This window comes from Photinus pyralis, unplaced genomic scaffold, assembly GCF_008802855.1.
Source record: "Photinus pyralis isolate 1611_PpyrPB1 unplaced genomic scaffold, Ppyr1.3 Ppyr1.4_LG2, whole genome shotgun sequence".
In the NCBI taxonomy this organism is placed as follows: Eukaryota; Metazoa; Arthropoda; class Insecta; order Coleoptera; family Lampyridae; genus Photinus; species Photinus pyralis.
In genome coordinates, this window is record NW_022170403.1 from 24,313,099 (window position 1) to 24,330,283 (window position 17,185).

At 35.0% G+C, this 17,185-nt stretch overlaps 2 protein-coding genes across 6 annotated transcripts in view; one reads left to right on the forward strand and one right to left on the reverse strand.

Annotated features, from left to right (window-relative positions):
• LOC116164315 (protein Aster-B-like) overlaps positions 1-17,185 on the forward strand; it is a 30,465-nt gene that overhangs the window by 11,905 nt on the left and 1,375 nt on the right. For all 5 annotated transcript variants that reach the window (XM_031478474.1, XM_031478471.1, XM_031478472.1 and 2 more), the window contains 4 exons: positions 3,709-3,825; positions 4,114-4,283; positions 7,940-8,207; positions 16,356-16,548. In XM_031478474.1, coding sequence (XP_031334334.1) covers positions 3,709-3,825; positions 4,114-4,283; positions 7,940-8,207; positions 16,356-16,548 — 748 coding nt within the window. The remainder of the gene's footprint in view (positions 1-3,708; positions 3,826-4,113; positions 4,284-7,939; positions 8,208-16,355; positions 16,549-17,185) is intronic.
• LOC116164313 (neutral alpha-glucosidase C-like) lies at positions 8,230-11,178 on the reverse strand. The gene has a single exon (XM_031478467.1). It carries the CDS (start codon positions 10,931-10,933, stop codon positions 8,288-8,290), a length of 2,646 nt encoding a protein of 881 aa, XP_031334327.1. The 5' UTR covers positions 10,934-11,178; the 3' UTR covers positions 8,230-8,287.

The window sequence follows — 17,185 nt, forward strand, 5'->3', positions numbered from 1 at the left end:
CAAGGTCAAAAGCTACAGAAGAAACGAAAATTACATTTCATAGGTGGTAACCATGTTATATTATCTTAAAATGGTCTTCTTTCACAGTACTTCATTTCATTCATTTTGCAGGTTGTGATACAGATCCATCGCCGTAACACCCTGTATCTCAAAAGTTGAGACGTTTTGGACATACGTTCTTAGCAAGTTTTTTTCTTAAAATGGGCCTAAAAATCAATGTTTGACATATGTCAATTTTTCTGTAAACATTTGAAGATGCAAGGGTCCATTCACAAATTCAGATTTCTTAAACCGTTCAGGATAAGTGAGTGCTCTTTTTTATAATTGAATCCGTAAAGTCTAAAGGTAAGTTCATAGCTCTCCGTTCATACGTTTCCGTTTGTCCGTTAGCCAATCAGAAGACAGCAAATTTTTAAATCGTACGTCGTCCGTTTACGACGGAAAAGTTGGTTGAAGTTGAACATTTTCGTTTCCGTTGGTCCGTTTTTAACAAGAGTGAGGTTATGTTTGGTACGTTAACAGTGTTCGCCTATTCGTTCTTCACGGTGATATTCAGATAGCAACGTGTTCTTATTTTCGTATCATTTTTTCATACTGAAAATCACGGAGGGTACAGTACAAAATAAAATTTAGGTTATGGTTAGGTATACGTTGCAAATGTACAATGTGGACGGATTGCTATGAACCTTAACAAAATGTACTATCCGTTTGACGGATCAACGCAACGGATGAACGGAGAGCTATGAACCCACCTTTAGGGGATGTCTTGAAAAAGATTCCAGGGCTGCTGCGATTGTTCAAAGTTGGCAATCAAAAAATGTCAAAAACTTCAACTTTTTCAAATTGCAACTACTATTTCCATTGAACTGGATACTCTGTAACTGGAACGGCATCTATAATCAAAATCAAGTGCCGCCTATCTCTCTGCCACAGCGCCCTTGCATCGTTTGTTTACGGGGGATGCCATTCCAGTTATGAGGAGTATCTAGTTCAATGACTATTTCTGATGCCACACCATTACTCTTAGGCGATGACAAGATTGACATGTTTTTGAATTCTTTATATTCCTGTTTAAAATTCCATTGAGATCAATATTTTTTTCATACTCTCATTTAAAAAAGCACCATTCTAAAGTAGGAATTAATAAAAATATCAGAAAGGATCAAAGTCTCTTCAAGTTGCATGAAGATTTTATGTAATCTGAAATTCGCATTTTGTGAGATTGAGAAAGAATGAAACTGACTGTATTCAAGCCCTTATTGATTTTGTAAAACTATTTCCATAATTCCTACCCACGATGGCGCACCGGGCGGAAGTATTAAATGCTATCTGGAGATATCTACGTATAAATGAATCATAATTTTAGTGAACTCATAAACATATGCATTAACAACAAAGTGCTATAGGTGTACCGTGTGTCTGAGCTGTTTTTAAAGATTAAGACTTGCGGTTTTCGCGACCCTGTGCAACTTTTTTTGGTAAAACTTTTAATACCACAAACAGTAAATCTAGCTTCTCTTGTTTCTGAGAACAGGAATAAAGGAAAAGTTTGACTGTTTGGGACTGACTGGGACGTTATCATATCTTACTACACAGGTAAAAAAAGGTAAAAACTGCCTATTTTAGATATTGTAACGGAAATGCTGACGTCGCCTTTGGCGCTCTGGAATTTTCTACGCGCTCGAATATTCGAGAATGTACTGGACTTACATTGCTTGCGTGTATAAATGGTTGCGGACCGAACATCGCGGCAGTCTACTACCGAACGAGTACGTAAACATCGAGCGCGGAAATATAAATTGCGAAGTGTGAGTGATATAAATAATCGATATAAATTGTACGGATTTTATAGTGTTTTAGTTCTGTTTAATAAATATTAATATAAATCGAACCCGAATTTATAAATAACGTTACAATATTTTTACGTAGAATCCAGTGGCGTAGTTAATTTTTTTGGACCACCATTTCTCAGATTTAACCCAAAGTTGGTATTTTTAAACGCAACACCCTGTATATCTTAATGTCACTTTTTTTGCATTCATTTTCCTAATTACATTGACACATCATATCAAAATTTTGAAAAATATGATATATAATGATATAAAGAAAGTGTTTCTACCGTCAGCGATTTTTATTGATTAGGTACTTTTACTTGCCATGGATACAATTAACAAAACTAAATCAGTGGCCTACTGTTTAAAAACCATTAAAAAAAGGTTTTGAAAATATAAACTATAGGTTGTGATACAGCCAATTTAATAAGGAAAAAGAATCCAAAAATTTTATGTTGGTATACAGGGTGTTGTATTTAAAAAATACCAACTCTTGGTCAAATCTCAGAAACGGTTCTCCAAAAACTTTTTTTGACTACGCCACTGGCTTCTACGTAAAAAAATCTAAAGTTGGTAGTTTTTACCACTTTCTATCTTACATGGGTAGTAAGATATGGTAATACATTCCAAAAAGTCAGACTTTTCTTTTCACCCTGTATCTAGATTGATTCGGTTTGTGGTATTAAAGGTTTCACAAGAAAGTGGCACAGGGTCGTGAAAACCGCAAGTCTTTAAACTAAAAAACTAAAAAGAGCTGAGATACACTGCAGTCTCACCTAAAATAAGGCACAGTCAATGCACCATCATATTTTGGGCGATTTTACTCTCAAACACAGTATGCGGACAGCAAATTTCATGGAATTTTGACCATTGTTGTTGCTCGACTGACAATGGCAGATGAGATTTACTGCAAATTAAAGATCTCGTAATGTATTGGACATGCACCCTGCAGTGTATATTGTAAATTAGGGATTTTATGCCATAGTTCAATTTTCTATTACCTGTTCAAATAATGCATTGTTTGAATAATGATGTATATCACTGTAAAGCTCAAGAGTTCTTATAATCAGTTGTGAAAAATGACCACAGAATTAAGATCGTGGCACAGTCATAAATAAGTTTCTGATTACTTTGACAAAATCTCATAATTGTTCATGTTTACTTTCCTAGGTATGCGATAATATGTTCTAATACAGTGGTGACAAATAAAGCTCACTTACTAACTTGTGATAGGCGAAAAAAAGGCAGGTACTAGAAAACACATCAGATCAGGTAAACTAGAACATGCGTATAATTAATAATTGTTAATATTCACCTATGTAATAGAAAATATATCTGAAAACCACAATCACGTGTTGATTATTTTATCTACTTTCAAATTATAATTATTGGCCAGTTAATTGTTTTGTTATGTGGCACAATGAAGCTGTATAAGAAAAAGGTTAAATTTTTCACAAAGCGGGCGTTCCAAAGAAAAAGAATGGTAGGTCCTTCTCTCATTAAAAAATGACAAATGTTTATGTCAGTTACCAATTTTTTAATGAAACAGGTTGCCTTGTGAGCAAATTTAAACATTCACGCTCATTGTATTCTAATTGTGGTAAATAAAAGTTTAAATCTGTGTGTACACCTTATGGAGGACACTAGAGCTTGTGTTGCTGCAGGCCAGTATAAACATACAATACCATTTTGGGTATTTTTGCGTGCACAACTTTAACATCAAGTCCTTGGTCAAAACGATAATTAAAATCGTGCACAATAGAGTTAAAAGGTATAAAATTGTCAACAATTCCCCAATGTTTTGTATAATAATCCACACATCAAAATTGTTATTATAATTGCTGCATGTACTTAATGAAGTTGTTTTCTTACATAGATCCATCAGAGTTATGGTGATGAATTAGGCTTAACTAGTGATGATGATGACTACGTCCCACCTGGTGGAGAAGACGATAAATTAGTGGCACCAATTTCAGAAGACCATTTTATTGAGGTAATTTTGGCTTTAGTCGATTATCCTTAATTCGCTGTGCTACAAAAATGACACCTCATATATGAATTAATGGCCTGTACCATTGACCTTTGACTTATTTAACAAGCTGAATAATCTACGTTATCGAAGATTGCAGCAAAAAAGATGTCCAGGTCATTTGTATTTTAACGGCGTCGATTGTGGCTATTATTAGTCTCACGTATTAAAAATAAAGAATTGTGTAGCACAATTAACATAAAATGGTATCGGTCACGTTACATTTTAAGATGAAAATTTTTGTTTCTTTAGGAGTGTACTTCCACTTCGGAGCTTGTAATTACTGAAACAATGGCAGTGGATGAAAAAAACGAAGATGGCATCCAGCCAAGTTTAAATCACCACAATAATGTTAATTCGGATAGTCAATTACCAACCGATATGTCTGATACTACTGAATCAGACGTAGAAAAAACTAGCAAGTAAGTACTTAATTGCTTTCAATTATATAATACTGTATTCTTAAATTAAACTGGTAGGGATGGTTAAAAATACATATTTAAATTTTGGCGCGCATTTTCGTTATGGCGGAAAGCTTTATTTTTACTATTGCAACTTTTATTTGAAGTTGCAACACAAATGAGTCCATTTAAAAATGTAGGTATAACTTTTATTTAGGAAATTTGGCAGAAATGTTTAAAATACAAAAATAAACAAAAAATAACTACTTTTTTTTTAAAAAGGCGAAATGTTTAGCTATTTTCTTTTGAAATATTGAAATGACCACCATATTCGAAAAAATGTGCACTCAAAGTACCTATAGGTCTTATCGTGTACTACAGCATCCCATTTACAATGTACTTTTGCTTTACCGTCATACTCTAGTTTTTGATAGTTACCTAGGTATACATCAGAATACACAATAAAACATAACCCATGTTGGCTGAACAAATGCAATTTTTCCTTCTGTGATCTTCCCACCAGATATGACATTCACAGGAAATGATATGGAAAACAAGCAGAAAATAATAACTCTAATCGCTGAAGAAATACAGCAACATGGATTTTCATTAATTCATGCAGTTGATGATTCCGATGTGGACAGTGTTAATACTGCAGTGGAATGCGGAATCTTCAAAAATTAAAAATACAATAGTGATAGGAGAAGAGATTGACCTATTGGTATTGCTCATTTTTTGGTGTAATGAAATAGACTACAAGCAGTTTTTCAGAAGTGATAAAAAGACTTCCAAACAGAATAATATTTATGATATCAATATGCCATTTGCTCAGAAATGACCTAGCTAATAGTCTTCGAGAATATTGTTTATTTGAAAGCAATTATTTTGCAAATGTATTGTTGAAGAATACTTCGTGAACTATAGTTCAGCTCAACAATCCTTAATCCCAGTCAGGTTGAAGAATATGGAAATAAGATATAATGGTCTCTGAGACTCTATAATCTCAATCAACTTCCAGAGAATTAAGTACACACATTTTCATTAACACCTGGCATAATTCTTGGGCACGAATAGAAAAAATCTGACATGATAACTCTATCTGGGACGCACTTTGGGTTCGATTTAATGCACAGTTTAAATGACAAAGACAACAATTTATTCCGCAAAACATACAAAACAAAATTAAAGAAGACGCTGAAGGAAAGAGAGCCTGTTTTTGTACACATACCCCGCACGCAGGCGTTCAATCGATGAACAATTAAATACAAAATCTACTCTCAGTTTTTTAAATAATCCAATAATCTGGCCGTAACAAAACAGAAACAGGCTGAATTCCCGAAAGTTAGATAAATTTAATGTCTATGATCATTTTATTCATTAAAAAAATAAAAGCACTTATAGTAGGATTTTCCTAAGTTTGCACCAGGGTTGCCAGATGTCCGGCATTCAGCCGGAGTCTCAGGTTTTACATCGTGCTCTCCGGTCCCAGGCAGGCGCTACTATAACTCCGGCAGAACAATAAATTTCAATTTAATACTTTTCAAATAGGTCAAACGATTCCTTTTTAAGCACCTAATAACACCTTAATAACACACCTTAGTAACAATACCAAGTATTGTGAACCCTGGACATTAAGAAAAAAAGACGCATGTAAGTAAATGCTATGGAAATTAAACATCTTAGAAAAATTGCTGGAAAAACCAAGAAATGACATGATCAGAGAAATAGCAGAACAAGAGCCAATAATGGAAAAAAAGACAGACAGACTTACAGGAAGAATAATGGAGATGGGAAATCCAAGGAAGAAGTAAAGGGGAAGACCAAGAAGAAAATGGATGGAGCAAATCCAATAAATAGGGATAGAAAGAGGAAAGACGGTAGAGGAAATGAAAATCCTAGCAAGAGACAGGAAAGAATGGAGGAATTGGATACAAGACAAAAAACCAACATGCGACGCCTGAAGGCATAAGGATTAGAGAAGAAGTTATATTGTTTATTAGAGAATTTAATGTTATTTTTTTCAGTAAAATATACAGGGTGTTCTATTTAAAAAAATTAGATTATGTCTGATAACCTTTATACTTGAGCAGACTATGCAACAATCATTATAAAGAAATTTTGTAATAAACATTTTTCTGTGTCTCTTTTAACTAATAAAATAGGGTCATTCTGGATTGACAATTTTTATGTTTCTATTTAAAAAAATTAGATTAGATCCGATGAGCTTTTACCTGAGCCTGTATACTTACTTTGAAGCCCGCCGATTATTCAACAATCATTATATAGAAATTTTGTAATAAACATTTTTCTGGGTCAAAAATTGACGATTTTTTAATTTTCCTCCGCATCTATTAAGCGAGCGAATATTTTCAAATTTTGATTTTGGATTGCGTTAGTGTTACATTGTTAAAATGAGAATTTAATATGCTATTTTTGTTAAGTGAAGTATACAGGGTGTTCAATAAAAAAAATTAGTTGGTAGCTATCCATCTTATAACAACTCAAAACGGGGTGATATTGACTAAGTGGATTGATAAAGACACTAAAATTATAATATTTCAGCTTGATAATGACCTTCGGGTCGAAACTATAGTCGCTGTCACCTAATGCCTTTATTCTAATACCTGAAATAATTAAACGAAGTATGGGGAAGGTTTAGTGTCTTTATCAATCCACTTAAAAAATATTAGGTTAGGTCCGTTAACCTTTTACCTGAGCTCATATACCTACATTGAATACGGCAGATTAATCAACAACCATAAAGAAATCTTTTAATAAACATATTTCTTTTTTTAAGTTTCCCCGGTACCTTTTAAGCGAGCGAATATGTTCAAATTTTGATTTTGACTTGCTTTAGTGTTGTTTAAAAGAGAATTAATATGCTACATTTTTAAATAAAGTATACACGGTGTTCTATTTAAATAAAAATAGGTTAGGTCTGATAGCCCTTTGACCTTACCCCGTAGTCTTATTTTGAAAGTGGAAGATTAGAAAAAAAATCATTATAAAGAAACTTGTGAAATAAAACAACCCTCTAAACGGGTAGTCCGATATTCCACTGGAAAATTCGTGCAGTACTGCACAGTCAGATATATTAAGCATGAATATTGAAACTTGTAAATAGCATATTGTATCTTTTTTCACAAATTTAGCACACCAAGAATGATATTAAGAAAAGATTCAAGTGATTCAAAGAAAATAAACAGGATTTAAAGAAATATAAAAAAAGGTTAAACAATTAAAAAAGATTTTTGATTTTTTTGAATCAATATTGAAATTTTTGAATTCCTTTAGTGTTATATAATATATTTTTAAACAGAGAATTTAAATGCTTTTTTTAGTGAACGTTTGTTTTTCATACGTTCCGGCGGTCTTAAGGGTGTCTAATAGTCCTTTATGGTTTTTACAAGACCTGTACAGTTTCAAGTGCATTAGTTTTAAATATTTTATTAGTGAATTGCAATTTTTTTATCTGCCTGAAATAATAGATTTCAGTAAAATAAAAATTTACTTATTCTTGAGTATGATTATTTAAATTAGATTAAAATTCCACAAAGGAAAAGGAACGACTGTGGTGGCAAAGCGCAATTTTATATTGAAATATAATAATATAGTAATAATCAAAGGAATGATATTATTCCCGAGGCTTTTCCGACTAACATAATTTTTTCTTACAGATTTGAAAAGGCCACTTGTTCGGCTTCCCACGATGGTAAAGAATTATTAAACGAAATAATTAGTATGCACATTGATCAAGTATTCACGTTGCTCTTTACAAGTTCCAAATTTTTTTTGGACTTTCACGCGTTTCGAAGAACGACCGATCTCACACAGACAGCTTGGACACAGAATCCTACAGATAATACGAAATCGAGAACTGTAAACCTGACCGCCGCTTTAAATCAATCTGTCGGACCTAAAACATGCCAAGTCACCGAGACACAGGTAAGTCAATAAAACATCGATAAAAAATTTCCAATTTACTAACTATCGAAATTATTACATTAAGTTATTAGGTACAATTATTATATGTTATAAACTATTGAGATGCATACTGCTATGAATGCTCCGATGCTTAAAGTTAATATGGATGCAGATGACGTAAACTTAATGTCAATACCTTCTTGTAATTTGGCGGTGAAGTTAGTGACAAATAATAAATCGTGCTTTTCATTGTAGCTGCTATTTAAATCAATAGCGGAAGTTCCATTAATTTGTTTCACTTGTTTTATAGTGTGAGGGGGATTGATAATAACCAAATTGGTTATTGGAGCCGCATCTGCGTAGGTGGTATTGCTTAGAGCTTTTGCAGTTAAAGTATTGTTTTCAAAAACAAAGTTAACGTAATAATATTTCTTGTCTTGATACGAGAATGTTTCACCATCATCAACGTACAGTTTTCCTTCTGCATATCCATTTCCATTTAACACAATGTAAAGGGTGTACGGATCTTTGAGGGTGTCAATGGAAGTAAGCTTCATTGCGTCTTTTCTAGATATTATGCTCCCAGCTTTGTAGAATACTGGCATTGAGTTGAGATTTACTGGGATTAAATGGTAACCGGTTCCATTGTATGGTCTGTAGTTGTCATCAATGTTGTACCATACCTCTCCACTACCACCAGGCAAGTAAACTTTATGATGCAAAACTCCCTTATCCATGACCGGTGCAGCTAAAATATTCTGTCCTATTAGCACTTCATGTTCGATATCGAATGCATCGGATTCAGCAGGGTAGTGGTAAGTGATCGGACGAATTACCGGTTCTCCTGCCCTCTCGTGTTCGTAAAATAAGGTATACCACATGGGAATGTGGATATACCGTTGGTGAAGTGCTGCCCGTATACGTCCTTGAACGTCATCTCCATATAAATAGGGTTCACGTCTCGGCACATCTATAGCGGAATGTCCACGGTAGAAAGGCAGCCAGGCTCCGGCTTGATACCACCTTTGGTATAGTTCATCATCAGGAATTCCCGAAAAACCGCCAACATCGGCTCCGCAGAAACTGATACCGGCCAAAGCTTCTGTAAGACACATTGGAAAACTGATTTTCATATAATCCCACGTGGCTACATTGTCACCGGTCCATACTGCCGCATAACGTTGGGTACCAGCAAAGTGGGACCTCGTTAATATAAATGGACGCACTTTGTCTTTGCGTTTCATCATTCCCTCTTTTGTTCCAACAGTTTGATAAAATCCGTATATGTTATGAACGTCTCTGTGTTTGCGATTTCCATAGTGCGTTGCATCAAGTGGCATTGAGTGTTCGTCTGCTGGTTGCTCAAAAACTGCAGGTTCATTCATATCATTCCATACATGTACATTCTTATTCTCAAAGTGATTTGTCAGATATAAGTTACCGTAGTATTCTCTTGCTTTGGGATTAAGAAAATCTAAGTAGCTACTCATACCTGGCCAACATTTTCCCTCGAAGTCCTTTGTTCCTGAAGAATCGCGCACATAATATTTCCCCTTGGCCTCTTTATGGAGAAAATAATTGTCGTCAATTTTAATATGTGGATCGATAATAGCTACCAGTTTACGATTAGTTTTTGCTAAGTTATCAATTAATTCCTGGGGCTTGCTAAATCTTTTAGGATCCCAAGTAAAATATTTCTTCTCATCGGTGTAATCGATATCTAACCACATCACGTCGATTGGTAGCAATTTTTCATCGAAATTCTTAACTACGTCAACAACATCATCTTGATTCATGTAACTGTATCTGCTTTGGTGGTATCCTAAAGTGAAGTACTGAGGTAAAGATGCGGTACCTGTTAACGTGCTGTACTGCTTAACCGCCTGAGGAAGTGTAGGTCCGGGTAGTATAAACAAATCTAGGACACCCGATTCGCTCATAAAGTAGGCATCAATTTGATTTGGGCTGTTGGTGATATCAGTCCAGGTTTGAGCCGCGTTTAACCAAAAAGCACCCGATGAGAGCTTGTTGCCGTGCGCATACAGGACTCCAATTGCTCCATATAAAGCTTGAGTGGATTCCAATTCGTAACTACCGTAGTCCAAATTAAAATGACGGTACGGTTCTTCTCTTACGGTGGTTCGAAGTGATAAATGGTCTGCATGTTCCGGTAGTCCATATGCACGTTGAACATTTTTAAATGAAATGTCCAAACCGACTCCTGTTTCTGTGCCTGATGTTTCGAATACAAAACGATTATTTGCATTTACAACTGAAAACAGGGTGTCGTTCTTGTAAAACTCAAATTTCATGGGACTCTTGTAAATGGTAACCTTGAGGTCGTCGTACGTGATTGAAGCTTCAGTAGCAGTACCAGTGTTGCCAGAAACTTTGGGTTCTACTATTTTAAAATTTTTTCCACCTTCAACCAGAGCGTCGTGTGCTTTATAACGCGGCGTTGTTGGAGCTTTCTCTTCGTCGATGGAAATGTGACATATTTTGTCTTCCAATACGCTTATAGTGAGTGTTAATGTCACTGCATTTGTAACACTAGGCTTTAAAACCCCCACCACTTTCTTTTCTTTCAATTTTAGACTTGCCAAATCAACGGAATATGATACTTTGGTACTCCCTGGACTTCCTCTAAGCCTTTTGCAAAACGTATCTTGACAATCTTTCCATCTGGAATCGTTTCCATATGTTAACCCTACGAAAAATGTAATTAAGAGCACCAATGTGAACCTCATGTTGACTATTCAAGTGGTTACTGAAATTAGAATTATCCCTAGTTCGCTTATATAGGCTATTTACTATAAAGATACTTTATCAAAGCTATCTATAATATTGATAAGTCGGTATCGATAGGCTATTCCCTGCGTCACAAATTTCATTATCACATTTCACTTGGAATTACACCCATTTAAAATGCAAATATTAGTGAAATGATTCATATGTTCAAATTAGTAATAATTGTGTTGAATTTTTTCTAGTTAATACTGTAACGTTATTTGTTTAAACTGATATGAAATATGTTGCGTTAAGCACTGCTACATTCAACAATGACCAATCAAAAAATTATCTAAATCTGTGGATAGATAGTGTTTAACTTGGGCGAGGTAATTGCGTTAAATTTCTAGGGGATTCACTGTATTCGCATTTACAATAATAATTAAATAGTTGGCAATTTTTTATAATAGCGTAGGTAATTGTTGTAGTCATTTTCATTAATTAATTACAATAAATGAATATGTAATCGCACTTGACAATGCTATTTTGGTTCTGTTTCTAACCTTGGAATTTTTCTCTCTGGTTTGCCGTTCTGATTGTGACAGAATATTTGTTCCGAGTCATTGAGGTGTGCAAAAAAACGTATTGAATCGACTCTTTTCCTGTCATTTTTGGATTAAAGGGAGGGGGGGTATGGATCTGTACGGGCTCTTCTATTTCAAGGTCCTCAAACATAACAAATGTTGCCTATATATGAATCGCGCAAATTAGTGTGTAAAATATCGTGATTTGAATATTTATGGACCATTTCAATGTTTTCAATGATTTTGGAGGTTTAAAGTAATAGATCGTAAATAATAAGTAAACATGTCAAAAAAATAGTGGGCGATAGAGGAGATTAAAATAGACGACCTTACTCGAAATCCACATCTATTCAATTCTTCTCGTGTGCGATCACATTGCTCCTCTTGACTATTCCTTGCAGTGGAATATGGAACCAGAGGGATGTATACAGTGTGTTCGAGATAAGAGAGTCACCTCAATATCTCTGTTATGTGGTGAGATACGAAAAACTTGCCGAATATAATTTTATATGTGACATTACGATTTATCCGATCGCATATTGAAACTTCCGGTTTGACTGGAATTTGGCGGCAACTTTTGTTTCACAAATGCAATACCCTAGAGGGAAACAACTTTGAATTTTTTGTGTACACCCCTCTGAATTAATTTGAATTAGCCTGAATTAATAAGAATTAACGTGAATTAATTACAATTAATGTGAATTAATTTGAATTAACGTGAATTAATTTGAATTAACGTCAATTAATTTGAATTTGAATGTTTGGTGTACACCAAAAATGGTACTTGTTCCCCTTAAGACAAATTCATTTCTAAAAAAATCATCGATTCCTGAAAAAATTGTCCTATTCGCTCCAGAAAATTTGGTTGCGCTTAAAAAATCGCCCTTGGAATGTTTCATCCCTAAAGGCTTGTTCCCGGAAACGTTTCTCACTGGAGATATTCGCTATAGAAAAATTCTCATCCTGAAAGTGTAGCCTCGTAAAAATCACTATTGTATTTGATCTACAAAGATTTGTTCCCGGAAAATTTCTTCTGGGAAAATTCCCTATGGAAAAATTCGCTTCCGGAAAATGGAGGCTTGAAAAAGGCGCCTTGGGGATATGCGCACCGGAAAATTCTTTCCTGGAATAATTGTATAACATATTTGTGTCCTGGAAATTTAGCCCCGAAAAAATCGCTCTTAGAATATTTGACATTAAAAACACGTCTCGCCCCGGAAAAATTCGCTATGGAAAAACTCTTGTCCTGAAAATTTAGACACGAAAAAATCATTCTTGGAAAACTTCTTCCTAGCAATAGTTGCGTGAATAATTTGCCCCCAGAAAATGTAGTCTCGAAAAAATCTCCGTTGGAATATTTGACCCACAAACACTTGTCCTGACAAAATTTGCCCTGGAAAATTCGTTTCTCGAAAATTGCCGATTCCTGTAAAAAATCGCCCTTGGAAATGTCCTGAAAATTCCCTAGAAAAATCGCTTTCATAAAAAAAGGCTCTTAAAAATCTACCTTCGCTAGGATACTTGCGTGAATAATTAATTCGTTTCCAGAAAATTTGATGCACTCTAAAAATCGCCCCTGGAATATTTGACCCCTAAAGACTTGTCCTCCGAAAAAAACATACGAGACAAATTCGCTATGAAAAAATTGCCTTTTTAAATTGCTTCCGTGCAAGATTCAACTCGTAAATTCATACAGGGAATATTTTTGAGTGGGCGGGGTTTCAGCCGAGGCTGCTCTACCAACCCAACCAACTATACATTTACAAATATCCATACCCGAACCCGGATTCGAACCAGGGACCCTTAGCACCACAGTTCAGCTTTAACTGAACTGCGCCACACGGGCCGGCCCTCAGCCCCAAAAATTTTCGGGAGAGTTCTTCCTGGAAAACTTTTTTCCTAAAAAATTCGCCTACCGAATAAAGTCGTCCTTGGAATATTTGACTCCCACAAACTCCAAGGAAGATCGTTCTGGGAAAATTCGCTATAAAAAATTCTCTTCTGAAAAATTTACCTACGGAAAATGTAGGCCCCTTGAAACATTCGTCCAGGAAAGGAAATTCGTCTACAGAAAATGTTGAAAAAATCATTTTTCGAATATAAAAAATCGTCAAAAGAAAAATTTGCGTTGGAAGTTGCCCTGGAATACTCGCTAAAAAACTCGCCCCGGAAACTTGCGTGGAAAACTTGTCTCCAGAAACGTAAAGAAATCGCCCTTGAAATATTTGACCCACAAAAATTGTCCCCTCAAAATTCATCTTGGGAATATTTGTCGTGGAAAAATTCATTTCCCGAAAATTCGCATACGGAAAATTTAGCCTCCAACAAAATAGGCCTTGGGATATTTGGCACTTAAAATTTCGTCTCCGAAAAATTCGCCCTGGGGTAATTCTGTATTGAAAAATTCTCGTCTTGAAAATTTAAGATGATAAAATTGCTCTTGGAAAATTTTTCCCTGGTATACTTGTGTAAAAAAGTTGTCCTCAGAAAAAATCCGCCCTTGAAATATTTTACTCACAAACTCTAGTCCTGGTAAAAATTTGCCTTGGAAAAATTCTAGATGGAAACATAACTTTGAATGTTTGGTGTACACCCCTCTGTGTTAATTTGAGCTAACGTGAATTAATTAGAATTAACGAGAATTAATGTCAATTAACGTGATTCAATTTGAATTAACGTGAATAAATTGGAATTAACGGGAATTAATTTGAATTTACGTGAATTATTTCGAATTAACGTGAATTAATTTGAATTTGAATTTTTGGTGTACATCAAAAATGGTACTTGTTTCCCCCTAAGCAATACTATGTTTTTTAAGATATTTAAAAAAGCCATCAATTTGCTGTATGACAATATAAAAGGTGGTTGATATACAAAACATTGTGTTGCGTCTAGCACAGATACCACCTGCGCATGCGTGATTCTGCCCTTTTATGTCTAAAAATATGTGTATCAAATTTGGTTCTAATCGGTTCAGCCGTTTAGCCGGAAATGAGAATTTGGCACACTTGCGCATGCGCGATTCTACCCAAAAGTTTTTCAGCTCTTTAATCTCTAAGAATACGTGTACCAAATTTCAGCCGTTTAGACAGAAATGGGAATACAGACAAATCGACAGCATCGAGATTTTGTTTGATACAGATTCCTGGTGCTTAAATCCGTGTATTTCCGTCAAAAAAAGTGGTGGGTTATTTTTTGTCCCAATGCAATACCTCCCTTACTAACGTGCGCGGGTGGTAAAAATAGAAAAATTCTAGATTTCTAAATATTGAATCACGAATTTTCCTATTCGTTTGCTAATCAATCATATTTGCATATGTTGTGTTGTTGCATATTGGTTGCTCGTTTCAAAGATCTTAATAGATTGTATTGCATTGTATTGTAGCTTGCGGACCCAACAAAAACAATCGAAATATCTCTCGGTTGCAAAATTTATAAATTCAATACGAAACTTACCTGCGCTATCGTTGGTAAGACAAACAATTAAAAAAAATGAAAACACACACAGTTCAGTCCCTCGTCTCGTACAGCAAATAACTAAATTCAGAAAGTATGGTTTTTTAGTAACAAAGTGCCAACTATTTGTCGATAGACAGTGTGATCATTATAAGACTGGAAACGGGTGCTTCGTTACAACCCTCTTATCTCGAACACACTTCTACTTTTTAAATGGAAACCCTCTATTTTTATATCTGTCATATTCAGCCCAAGAAATAAGGGTAACTTGGTATAGTCTATTTCAAAATTTTTGAATTATTGAGTTTTTATAATGTAAACGCTTAAAACGGTCATTTTTTCTGCTTATAATTCTCATGATATTCACCCGTTTGGTAGGTCAATGGTCGCCCTGAACGAGTACAAGTACAGTACTTCTTTCTAGGCTATTTCAAGCATTACGACTGTTCCTGCTGCCATTCTTTCGAATAAAAAACAGGATTTCACTTTCAGCTATCACACAAAAGTCGACGAACTCCTTTGTTCAATGCCCAGTAGACATTCTTGTCCACATGGAGAACGCTGTTTGAATGTATTGGATCTTCAAACTGAAATGAGAGGGTCATTTCATTTCCCTAATGACTGATCCATTACAAGATAAAGAAATATAATACATGGAACCATTTTTTGCTTGTACTATTCTCAATACTGTTGTTGCACACAACAAATTTACAGTCTTGCATTACTTAGTCTTCAATTTAATTTTATTTAAAAAAGTACACTGAATTGACAATAGTTATTTATTATACAAGATGATAAAGGGATGTTTTAACCATCGAGTGAAAGATTTACGAGGTGGTTAGTTTCCCTTTGTCCTCGTGTATAATACAAAACTTTATTTTATAGCAGAAAACATAAAAATCATTACAAAACTTCTCAAAAAGGTATATAATTTAGACATCCAAAATAGCAAGCATAGGTTCTTCTGTCGTTTCCATAGAAACAGCATTGTATTCTGTTCTGAACTTCATTTTATTGTGTGCTCCGCATCCCATTTTTAATAAGAATGACAGATGCCATTAGAATGCACAATGATTTGTTTCAATTAATCCACCCTTGCTGTTAAAGTGATCACATGGCCACGCAACCGGTGGTCTGACGATTTACTTGACTTTTGTTCTTATGGAGCCTATTACACTAGAGACACCGGTGGCCAAGAATTGTCACTGGGTATTGAATCAACAATCTCTGGCCGTGCCGCCGGTGGCGTGACTGGCTGCCCATATTGGCAACACTTGCCGACGCCAACAATGGCGTCGCCTGGTGTTCTCATCTGATAAGGTCTAAGAGACACTTACCCTACTTTTTTAATCCTATTGAAATGTCAATTTAACATCTGTTATCAATTAAAATTTTTTTACAGGTTATGCTTCCATGCAGTAAAGCTGGAACTTTGTACGCTATCGATATTGAATCAGTCAACGGTGGAATTCCTTATGCAGATACGTTTTCAGTGTCCATCCACTACTGTCTGAAGCGAGTATCAGAATCACAGACTTCCCTACTTGTTTGCGCACAAATTAAATATAAGAAAACAGTTTGGGGATTGGTAAAAGGTAGGTAACTCATGTTTTCCAGAATGTTTCCCTGGTAACATAATGATCTCTTAGTACTTAAGTACTAGTACTAGTAGACATTATTTATCTATGGCATGATTCAGAATACCTAGTTTGTAATGATTCACCGGTTATGTGACTTGGGTTATATGTCATTTAAAAAATATGTGGCTACACCTAACAAAAAATTTATCGCAGAATATTTGCCTTGATTGATTATGTCATATCTTTAATGCACTTTTGTTAAAATACCATTTATAAAAAGCTATCGATAGGTACTCTGTATTCACATACTTCACATTATCATTTTAATTTAAGTGCTCAAAGGTTACTTTCTGTTGCTAATTACCCTCGAGTACTTTTTTATCATTTATTTGTCATCCCTTTATCTAATGTGCTACATTTGTCACAGATAATGTCACATGCTTCTAACTTACCTGTCGCTATTTGGAATTTAATACCGTTTATCACTCATTGCTTTTTACAAATTTCAAAATCCGCAAACATATCTTGAGCGTTTACAAAGGTCGCCTGTTCCCCTGTTACTACCTTTCAAATTAATTACTTTCGGACACTGTCGGTCCGGTCCCACCTTGAACCTCTGGGCCTTGATGATAACACTGACTAATTAATGAAA